The sequence below is a fragment of the Boleophthalmus pectinirostris genome, unplaced genomic scaffold, assembly GCF_026225935.1.
Source record: "Boleophthalmus pectinirostris isolate CB_2022bp ecotype Guang Dong unplaced genomic scaffold, ASM2622593v1 HiC_scaffold_9, whole genome shotgun sequence".
In the NCBI taxonomy this organism is placed as follows: Eukaryota; Metazoa; Chordata; class Actinopteri; order Gobiiformes; family Gobiidae; genus Boleophthalmus; species Boleophthalmus pectinirostris.
The window spans coordinates 20,534,383-20,546,200 of record NW_026571541.1 but is presented as its reverse complement, the minus strand read 5'-3'; the positions used below and the strand labels follow the sequence as shown (position 1 = coordinate 20,546,200).

The 11,818-nt window shown below is 39.7% G+C and overlaps 1 protein-coding gene across 2 annotated transcripts in view; it reads right to left on the bottom strand.

The window, feature by feature from the left end:
- Window positions 1-1,140: 1,140 nt before the first annotated feature.
- zmp:0000001236 (mastermind-like protein 2) overlaps window positions 1,141-11,818 on the bottom strand; it is a 34,100-nt gene continuing 23,422 nt past the window's right edge. For both annotated transcript variants that reach the window (XM_020928591.2, XM_055147719.1), the window contains 4 exons: window positions 7,720-8,907; window positions 3,190-3,351; window positions 2,404-2,509; window positions 1,141-2,316 (listed from right to left, as the gene is read on the bottom strand). In XM_020928591.2, the coding sequence (XP_020784250.1) occupies window positions 1,565-2,316; window positions 2,404-2,509; window positions 3,190-3,351; window positions 7,720-8,907 (2,208 nt within the window). In that variant the 3' untranslated portion in view covers window positions 1,141-1,564. The remainder of the gene's footprint in view (window positions 2,317-2,403; window positions 2,510-3,189; window positions 3,352-7,719; window positions 8,908-11,818) is intronic.

Genomic DNA, 11,818 nt, shown 5'->3' with positions numbered 1-11,818 from the left:
AAATTGTATTTTATCAGTTATACCATTGTGTGGTTTAGGATGGTTAAACAGTGTTCTAAAGAACAATGTAACTACAGTTTATGATACACTACACTTGGCTTGTACTGCATTTGTAAGTGCTGACGCTTTCTGTCACGAGCCTGATTTTTTGCTTATTTAGTGTGTTATTGTCAGAGTATATTAGTTGTTGACTGTTATTAGCAGTAGGACTAATCACAAGGTAATGGCTTTTGTGTTTAGAGATTTCTAAATGCACATGAAATGAATTTATATTCGGTAATGATCTGTTCTTTTCATAGATTTGTGCATGTTTTAGAACAATAAATTCTGTTACAATATCTTTATATGATAATTGGCCTGAAATAAAGTATATACTTTGTGGTAAGATTTATACATGTGTTTTCTTACTAAATATTCTGTTAATTTTAGTAAAATGATCAAGTGGATTATATATTTCACATAAACCAGTTTTGTTCAACATTAACATGGGTCCCCTTTAAAGACCATTCAGCACAGATGCGGATGGCTTGGTAGTGCACTCTTAAACTGCCCCGCCTCACAGTAAGATGATCCCAGACTCAATTCCGGTTCAAGGGTCAGTGTGGAGTTTGCATGCATTACAACATGCACATTAGTGTCCCTTGTGGGCCTCTCCCAAAACCAATGATTGGGACTATGGGTAATTAAAATAAATAAATTGGTTACCTGGTTTTGCTAGCATTTACTTCAATACAGGAATAAACAAGAAGACTTGGTTTAAAGGCATTGCTTTTAGATTAGTGAACTGGTCCCAGAAGGGCATGTGCCTGGGCAGGATGTCCACGTTATCATCTCCAAGAGGAAATCCTGGTGGTCTCCCAAACAAAGGAGAGGAGTCCCAGATGCCTGCTGTGGAAAGTTACACACAACATGCTCTGAGCTGCACAGGAAGTGGTTTGTTGGGCATTTTGGATGCCAAAATAACATCATTGCATATGTACCACCAGTCTCACTAGGAAACATCTGACGTGATTCATGGCTATTACATTATGGCTTTAGGTTTGGTTTCAGTTTTCAAATTCTTAACTATATACTATTCCTTATAACTACATGGATTGGTAGGAATATTTGGGCAAAAATAAAGAGATGTGTTCAAATCAGTTTTATTATCTACACAATTATTAAATAGTACAGGGAAAGATGTACATTTTTGTATCAAATTTAGTACAGATGTAAAGCATTAGGACATCGTACATCAGACATTATTGTGCTTGTATTAGCAAAATAACCCTATATGTAAATACAAGGCCAAATAACGGTGAGAAGACAACAAATCGCCAGCATTACAACCTAATATGATTTCACAGTGTTGCTTTCCACCTAATTTAATTACATTAAGAAGTTGAATAGTTAGACTATATTAAAAAATAACAATACATTTTGGGGGGGACATATATGCCTCTAAATAATTAAACAGGAGACTGGACAGAACACATACATTTCACAAGATTGGAATATACAAACCAGATCAGATTATAATACACATGTCACTCTGTTATATTCTCATTGAAATCAGAAACCAATATTATGAATGACTTCCCAAAATCTCGTCCAGGTTTATATCTTTCATCCAGTCATCATTGCCTGACCCAGATTTAAGGAGGGAGTCTATGAAGTCCGAATCTGTGTTGATGCCTGGGACGGTATTGTCGCCTTCAGGTAAGAAATCAAAGGTTAACTGGTTTCCACGGCTACTCTGAAAGCTACTAGAGCTGGAGCCTGGCTCTCCAAATCCACCTGCTGGTACCCTTTGCTCTGGAGATGCCTGGTTGAGTGGAGTGGACTGGTTCAGAATCGGCTGGTTCTGCCTTGGGTTAGTGTCCCTTAAAGCAGGGTTGTGTCTCAGCATTCCCAGATCTGGTGCTACCTGATTCGGAGGTCCCAAATGCCTCTGTTGGTATGGGAGACTTGGCATCTCCATTGGTGTATGGTTTGGGTTAGGGAGTCGTCTCATCCCAGAAGTCACTTGTTTATTAGCAGACCCCCACCCAATGTTTACATTGGGCATTAAACCACCCTGCACTGAATGTAGCTCAGGTCTCCCATGCTGTACATTATTCAGTCCAAAAGAATTCCCTTGTGAATTCATTCCCAAAAAGTGAGGCTTATTTTGGTTGTTGTTAGGCTGAAACTGGTTAAGACATGAGTTGGGGAGACAGCTGCCGAATCGGTCATCTGATGGCGAGGGGCTCATCTTTGGAGTGCTGGTGATTTGACAGGACATGGACTGCAGATCACTACCAGGGCCATTGCTGGTTTGTTGCGTGGAGGGTGGACCTGGATACAAGATAAACAATGATGAGTGAGTTTGAGATTAACCTGTGTGTTGTCATCGTCAGTATTTTCTTAGAAACTGTGTTGTACCTGTGAAGAGGTTTCCTCTGTGAAGTCCCACCATACTCCTGGGCTGTTTGTACTCAGGAGGAGGTCTCGTGAGGTGACGGCTGAACTGTTCATGTGCATCTTTTTCCTATAATTTAAAAAGAAAGGAAAAATAGTAATATAAAACAAATATAGCTACAGTATAGTCTTATAATAAAGCATATGAGAGGTTCAATATACTTCATGTTTCACTTAAATTAAACTGTTTTTTTTGTTTTGGTTTGTTGTTTTTTGTTTTTTTGTAAGTATATATTTGTACTGTACAGCACTTTCAGTGTTCAGCGATGTTGTAAATGCATAACCTTGACCTTGGAAAAACTGAAGTAAAATATTCTTGAACATCGTGGTTCTTCTCTCTGTAGTACAGCAGTAGTACTCAAATCTGCGATGGTGCAAAAGTCTAACATTTCTCACACAGGGTAAATTTAGAATTAAAAAATCTTCAAAACTGCTATAAAAATCTACTCTGCTGTTGAAAATGTGTGTATTTCTAACCACTTTTTGTATTTGTTCCAAAATGACTAATATATAGATGGATGAAAAATAGTAGCTAGTAGTACATTTGTTTGTATTTGTTTTACTTTTTAAAATTTGAACAACTTTTGGATGCAGTTTTTGGCAAACATATATATAGAGCTCATAACACTCCCATCTTTGTGTATGGGTCAAGTTCTAAATGATCAATGAAGATGAGGATGTCTGTTTTGAGCTGAACCTACCAGTAATAGAAGTATGATCATTGAAAACATGAAGAGGACAACTACTCACCGTGGAAATGGCATGCTGTTGTGGAGGGAGTGGTCTCTGCATTGCCTGGGTCTTGACAGGTCCTTTCTGTTGGCTGTTGGGGACTGGAGGCCGAGGCTGTGTCAGACTTCCCATGACTCCTAAACTCCCATTCACATGTAGCTTTGGACAGGGAGGTCCAGCCTGACAAGACACAAAAACATTGTTATATTAACATTATGAAAAAGACATACTCATATCTTTTAACCTGATAGTATTTTAATAATGCAAGATAAATTTACAAATTAGAAAGTGTTTAAAGGGCACATATTACGGTATTTTCTCTCAAACTCGTCTCAAACAGAAAACTCTGTTCCACCTTGTGATGATATGTGGTAATACACCATGTGTAATACACCTTCATTAGAATAATTTGGATAATTTGAGTCCTGTAATTGACCATCTTTACTGAACTAGTTGTGTGGTAGCTGTTAATCTGACAAGTACCACTACTTGACATCACAAGGTGGAACAGAGCTTTTTGAGCTTTGGCGATGTAGACACAGTAATGTGTGAATGAACCAATGCAAGAGTAAATTTTTATAATATAGGACCTTTAAATCAATACTACAGTTCAATAAATTATTCTACAATTATGCTGTCTGCAGTTTTCTGATACAATTTTACTGTGAGAAATCCAACTAATTATAAACCTTATTTACATCCTGGGGGAATTCCAAGATAATGCAATACAGAGACTTTTCCACTAGATGGTGTCCTTGTACAGGGTGCTGTTTTTGAAAGAGGCTATTCAACCTAGAGAATGTGGTCAAGGCTACTCCCACTGCAGATAAAATAGGACTGGGAGAGAAGGGGGAGTGCGAGCCCCTCTCAAGGCCTGTGCTCCCTTGATAATTGTGTCTAAAGAGAGTGGAAAGAATCTCTGAGACAGCAGGAAATGTGTCCCGATGGCAAGTTACGCGCAGACTCTGTGACTACATCTTCATTTGTTAAGCTCTGAACATACTGATCCAAGATACAGTTTGGCAAGAAGACTATGCATACACAAAAGGACCCTTGCTTCTAACTTAAAAAGAACATTCTGAAAGTATAAATTAGCTCTTTTATTTGACTCGAGAATGTAGGTTAACAGTTTTTTGCTCCTTTTTTTCCTGCAGGCACAAGTACCCTGAATACACCACAATTTTTAACAAAAGGAGTTAACATACACCAGTTTCAAGTCAACACAGCCTGTGTATACAGTGTCAGTCATTGTGTTGACATTACATTTTTCCCATGGCAAACTGGATTACATATCTAACTGCGCGTTTAGCAGAAGCTATCACTTAAGACGACAGTTTTAGTCCAAGAGGAATCTCAGGGTGGTGACTCTGTGGTCCATCAAAGGGAAAAACTGAGTTGTATATTTGTGTGTCAGAGGTGATGAATGACAGTGAAATGAGCAGCACTAACAAGAGCAGATTAAAGAAGAGGAAAAGCTGAACGTCACTACAGGAATTTGACATGAGCTAATATTCACCTTTGAGTTCAGCCCACACAAACCAGCCCCAGCCCTGAGGTTACACCGGGACTCAAACATGGCTTCTCCTGTTTCCCCACAAAACTCTCACTCGCTGTGCAATTAGCAAGACTGGTACAGCTCTGGTTTGCTCAGTACATAGTCATGTATCATAGATTTTAATGAGATAGTCTGTCTTGTCAACACCAAAGCGTAATGTTAATGTTATTTTGACTAGTTTTCTTCTTTAATTAGGATTTTTTTTATTTTCATGTTTTATTTATTTTTCCTATTTCAAAATCAAACTATCTGCCAGAAAACTAGAAATGGGAATGCACTGCAGGCTCCAAATGGGTTATACAAGTTAGGAGGATTTGACAGCGAAATCCATAAACTTGGGAAACTCCTAACTTACAAATTTTCAAAAAGAAAATTCAATTTCTCATTTTTTAAATTCCTGGGAATAAGTGAAAGTAAAACATATGAACTTCGTCAAAACCACTCAGAAATCTCTCCAAACTAGACACACATACAGAACTCAAGTCATTTAAGTCTACAGTGTTATAAGAAAAATCCATAGATGGTGTTTGAGCATGTTCGCCTGTGTAATCCCCTCCTCATCCCAATGTGTCATGAAACTGTTTTCCATGTTTTCGCTCTCATTCTTCTCAAGCTTGTTGTAAATGAATACCACATGTGGGCCTCAGAAGGAGTGATTTGGGCTCCATGGTGCAGCGGAGCAGGCAGCTGACAGTGATCCAGGCCGGGCTCTCACACTGCACTTCCTCCAGGCTGCACTAGGACACTGTCCCGCGGGATTCCATCGGCATCTGGACTTGGCCCTCGCTGCCTTTCCCAGGAAACAAGCGATCCCTTCACAGCACTGGCAGCACGAGCGCTAGACTCAGCCCTGGTCTACAGCGAACCCGGAGTCAGAGCAAGGCACCACAGATTCATCTACAAGTTTAGACATCAACATTCAATTCACACAGTCTTTTAGCTGAAGCTGCCAGTGTTCTTTAAAGTTGTATACTGCATAAAATATAATATAGCACAGAAGATTCTCCAGAGCATGCAAATGGGTGCTTTAGTCAGAGCCAAGCTTTGGATGATGAAACTGCTGCCAAATAACTTTCTTCACCTCATTTTTATATGGATATTTTCAATGCTTGGTAACATAAGACTGAAAATCTACTGGACATTTCAACATTGAGCTACATAAAAAACAGCCTTTATTATATCTATCTGCATACAGATTTTAGTCAATTACAAAATAAGCACATACATATACTTTATATATGTGGTGGTAGTTGTATTTCAGACAGCATTTAATGCATTAGATTAATAAACAAATGCTAAATAACATCTATACCACTATTTGCTAATTGTAATGATTCAGTAAAGGTTCTGTTGTTGTCTAACCTCAGTGTTTGAACAGATGTTGTACACAGAGCTGTTTTGACAAGACATGAAACTACAAATGCTGCCCTTGAATGTGCACTACCCACCGACCACATCATGTCTTCACTCTGCGTCCGTGTCCTCTGGTGTACCAAGCACTCACTTTACATAAATTATGTATTTTAGAGCAACCTTGGCTCTTAGCATGATTGAATGCTAATTAAACTGACAATTTTCCATATACCAACAAGGCTTTAGCTCACAGCCACTGGAAGAAATATAAGTTTTATAATGTTAATGTTTGGTTATAGATCAGATGCCCTTCCTTTATTCAGATGTAAAGTGGCAAAGAAAAAACATCTGCGTTCACCCCTTGTGACTAGACAATGAATGTTAATGTTTTGTACTGTTTAATAATGTTGTAATTAGCTACTGTTGTTACAATCCTAAACTAATACCCATGTACAGAATTTCGCATAAATAGAAGAAGCTATAGTGACCCCCATGGTCTAAAATTCTCCCCATTAGTCTAAAAAAAGCATAAACTAAACACTGGCATAACAAAATCTCACTTTGTTGCTCCATATATAACATAAAAAGTAACTTAACTGCACAAAAATACTCCTAAAATATAAAATACAGGCAATAAATTACATTTAAACTCCACAAATTGTATGAAAGATAATTATTAATATATAAAGTATTTGTACCAGCACAGTCTGAACAAAATCAAACGGGGGGGGGAATTGGACATCTCCAGCACTGTGCCAATCAATTTTATCTTGATCTATTTGAGAGTATTTAGAAGAATGAATTATCAATCTCGACAAAGACAGCCACAGACGCAGCAGAAAATGAGAAGAGCCAACGTTTAAATCTCCCCCAATCATAACAAATCAGTGATTCAACCTTCCGGCACAAGGCTAAGCAGATTACTGTCATTTTCCACCACTTGTCCCTTGTAGCTAACAACCTCCAATTAGCAAATCCCGCTGTGCATATCTGTGCAGTGACGGCGAGCCACCCTGACAAGCAAGGAAATTAAAAGTCCTGCATGTTAATCCACCATGCTCTGGCAATCTATGTCATTGTCAAAACACTTTCAGGGGAAATACATATTCAGCAGAGTCACAGGCAGACAGCGGCAAGAACAATCGCAAATCAAGTCCCAAACAAATAAACAGAAATGCATTGTTATGGATTTTAGACAGTAGGTTGGCACCCGCAAGGGGAAAAAGAAAGTGATAAGGAATGCTAAGATTGTGATGAACAGGTATGGGCTGAACTGGACTGTATAAACTCTTGAAACTTACATAATAATATTGACTGATTGTGTTGGATTCTAATCATTACAACAGAGATATATGTTTTACTAGTTTCGGCTGTTTAATTTTATCCAGGTTGACTAAAGTATCAAAAGTAGACACAAATTTGAGCAGGCATTGAGAAAAATAACAAGCACGAAAATAGGATAAAGTTGGACATTTTCTGAATTCTATTGTATAAAAAAGAAATGTTTTTATTGCTATTCAGATACTGATCCTTAGTCTATGTACTGTAATCCAATTCAGTTAATGTTTCAATAAATATGGAAAAGAATATGTTTAAAAGTCATACAAAAGTAAAAGTATCCAAATGTGTGGTGTCCTTACCTGTCGTGGCTGGGATGGTTTGAATGCTAGTCCTCCTCCCAGTGGTGGTGAGGATTTGTTGGGCAGACAGAGGGTCCCTGTGATGTGGTCCTGGAAGTGTAGAGGGTTGTGGGGCTGGCTCTGGTTGGGAGAATGGGGTTGCCTCTGCTGCTGCTGTTGCTGCTGTTGCTGCTGTTGAGGCTGTGGAGGAGTCTTGGTCAGGGATATAGACTGAGGACCTGCTTTGGGGCTGAAATGCAGTGCTGGCTTCATGTTGAGCATCTTCATATCAGGTGGGTGGGGGCCTGTGTGTCCATTGGACTTGAAGAGGCAGTTGTTGAGGTTTTTATTCTGTAGACCATTCCTTTGGGAGCTGAGAGGGCTGGAGAGCTTGTCCTGTGTGAAGGAGGAGCTGGAGGAGCTCACCGCTGAGGCCCAGGGCATGCCTGCTCCTGGAGTCTGGTGATGGAGCAGAGAGCCAGGCTGTTGCTGGTTCGCTGCCATCTGCTTGAGCTGCTCTGCATGCGATATCTCCGGCCAGCACGGCAGGGCTCTGGGTGGTCCCACCTGAGAGCTGCTTTTTTGAGAGGTCCCGTTAGGAGAGGTGCCGCTCAGAGTGAAAGAGGGGCCTGCTGAGGCAGGCCGCAGCTGAGGAGTGCCACTGTGAACATGGCCGAAATCCGGAGAGTGCTCCATCTTTATGGGCCTGTCCATGGGGGAGCACACAGAGCCAGCTGCCCCTGCTGAGCTGGGCCGACCTAAATCCAGACCAAACGTGTCGTCCTGTTTCAGCATCTTCTCAAACTCCAGGTCGTTGAGCGGAGGCACAGATTTAGTCAGCTCATCAAACAGGTCCTGCAGCTCGGGGTCAATGTTACTGGCTCCTTCATCTTTAAAATCTTTAAAATCCTTAAAATCAAACATCATATCAGTGTGGGACTGGCCACAGGACGGGCTCTCCATGGGCTCCTTTTTCATCTCTTTCAAAGTCATGTTGAAGATGTCAGAGCCAATTCCATGGGGCATCATCCTCTGCATGCCCACAGAGGGCCCTGGCACAGGCTGGTTCATGTTACACAGCCCTTGGCCCAGACCAGAGTCCAGACGCATCCTCTTGTAGTCCCCAGCAGAGAAGCCACACGACAGACCATTCTGCTTGGGGGTCTGTACTGATGCATGGCCCTCAATTTTCCTCCGCAGCGTTCCGAGCTGTAACACAGAAACACATTTCATTAGAGTATGAAAACACAATACACCAAAAAGACTAACATCTGGAGTTTACATTTCAATAGACCACTTAGATACAACAACAGTGGTTTTGTAACGACAGCAGTTACTTCAAAGGCATCTTGTGAGCCTGCTCAAATTGTGATGATAGTTCTGGGGATAGTGCATTAAACTCTACATCCAGCTCTGAGTATTACCATGTAATCTAATCCAATTTCACAATTTGCTCGGGGCTCGTACACGTCGTGCACTAGACCAACTGCTTTTAATAACACTGTTTTCATCATGTAGAGCTGGAGTGCGGATTTTACAGCGCTCACTCTGCCCCGAGAGCTTTTAATGTGGCACAAATCAACCAGTAGGAAGTACATACGGGGGGGAATTGTTTTAGTATTATAGCCATAGTTCATCAGTGTGTAGAAAGCAGGTTATGTGGATGTACCGAGCCGAGTCCCCAGAAGAATAAGCTCTTTGTCTATTTGCTTCATTTGCATACATTATAGTTTGCTCCATTGTGCTTCATTAGATAGCTGTCTTTTTCCTTTGTGGATAAGATTTTGCTTAACATGCTGTTGGAGTCTAAATCTGACTACTCTTTGTTGTGTCCCATGTCTCTTTCAAAGGCAAAAGTAGGAGCTAAATCATAACTAAAGAAACAGACCATAAATAAAGCAAACATAAACACTTTTCTCATTAGTTCCATCCCACTAAAGATTATATGTGTTGTGCCTTTAAGATGTTATCCTGATCTTGGTTCTATATCTAGGACATTGCTGCACAGACAGAAAATACCTGTTTGGCTGTCTATTTAAATATCTTCCCAGCATGGAAATATAACTGATCTTATCATACCACTATCAGTAAAGGCCTATGTTGTGGTTTCTCACTGTGGGGAAAAAGTGAGCTATTTCTAGTTGCTGGAAGTGGCAACTATTGCATTAGATTATTCCATATATCCATATATCCTATAGCCGAATGGCAACATAACTAAAATGTGCATTCACAGAATATACACATACCCATAACTCAAGGTTTAAAATGTACAAATGTATGTTTTAACAGCAATAAATACAAAGTGCTGTTATTTCAAAATGAAGTAGCTAAAATATTGTTTCTCATCTGACTTAAAAGATTAGAAGTTAAACTATTTTACAGCCATAATGATTCCTCCGCTCAACGCATTTACAAACATGAACAGGTTCGGGCTTGCACCTTCTTGTGTGAGTAACAGAATAAATATTGGCCATGGGAAAGTGCCTCGCTAATGTGGCTCACTGGTATGTTAACTCATTCACGTTCAGGGAGGAATTTCAACACTTTCAACAATTTATTAGTCGTACATGTAACCAGGATCAACACGCCTTTTTAGACCACTGGTATCTGCATGGACTATGTTGCTCAATCTACCCATTTCCTCTTCATACAGATGCTGTAGTAAAGACCATAATACTTTTTGGTTGCTGTCTGCTTATTTATTTCTAATGTGAAGTAGAGTAGTTTAGGTCACTATGAAAAAATAATGAATAATATATCAGATGTTGCAGTAAGACCGTAAGCTAAAAATGGACAGTAGCAATTGTTAATAGTTCAAGATGAGTGTTGAAAAACATGATGTCTTGTGTCCAAAAAACTAATCTCCCCCTCCCCGGTACAGGACTGTCCTCCTCTCAGGCCCCAAACTCTCTTGACAGAAGTGATCTGAAAATAGATTTTTCTGATTAACATTTAATGAGCTCAGAAGCTCTGAATCGCTTTGAAAGTGACTCCTGCTGCAGATGTATGCTTTAGAAACAGAGCCTGTTAAGATTATGTACTGTATACAGCAGTCAATGTTAGGCCTGGCACCATAATTACTATATCGACTCATCGTTCAATATATAAAAGCTGGAGAAATAGTCATATGGGGGTCAGTATTTATCGTGTGAACCATGTCTTTGCACTACATTTTTGGTCATTTTGTTGGCTATACAATAAGATTTAAGATGTAGAAGGTTGAATTAATAACAGATGCAAACTAAGAACTAAGTACAGTGTTTCACCCTTCTAATTATCTATTGCAAAATCTGCTCTTGGGTTATTCTGTCAGTGACACTTCAAAATGTGTTATTGTGACAGGCCTAGTCAATGTTGCAAAAGGGCTCAATTGTAAGGCTTTATATAAGTGATATGATTTGAATTTAATTTTTTCAAACCTGCACACCATACACCATCAATGAGTTTATATGTAATTTGGGTGGTCATTTCTTCTTTATTTCATCTTCCTCCACATACCAAAATCATTTCATTTTAATATTAGGGATTATGAATAAATTAATATTAGGCCATATGGTCCAATCCACTGTATGCTTAGAAGTAAGACAAAAGTTTTCACCAGGCCTTTGACTGGTTCTCCTGATGAAAATCTATACCTCGATTACTACTGCTTTCATAATGATTGTACCTATTTGACATCCGCACCTGAGCAGCGTGAATGATGGATTACATGGATCTGCAATGAGCTGTGTATTGACAGGCCTTGACAGTGGAGTGCTCTGACCTTGGTGCTGACAGCACAGGCGGATGTTGTGAGTTTGTGTCAGACTGAACATGAGGCTGATGTTGAGCTGTGTGGATGGAGCTCGGGGTGGAGCTCAGTGCAAAGGCAGCAGTTACCCCCCAGTGGTGCCACCTGTCAGTCACACTGTGCACTGAAGGCTATAGGGTCTAGGCAGTGTGTATGTTTTGTATGTATTTAAAGATTGACATTCCAAACTTTAAAGGTCCTACATTACACAAAATTGACTCAAGTGTGTGTTAAGGCATGTTAGTATGTTGTTACCTCCTCAAAAACATACCTGGAGTTGTGTTTTATTTCATTCACATATGTTTGAGTGACCCTTTAATATTTGACTGT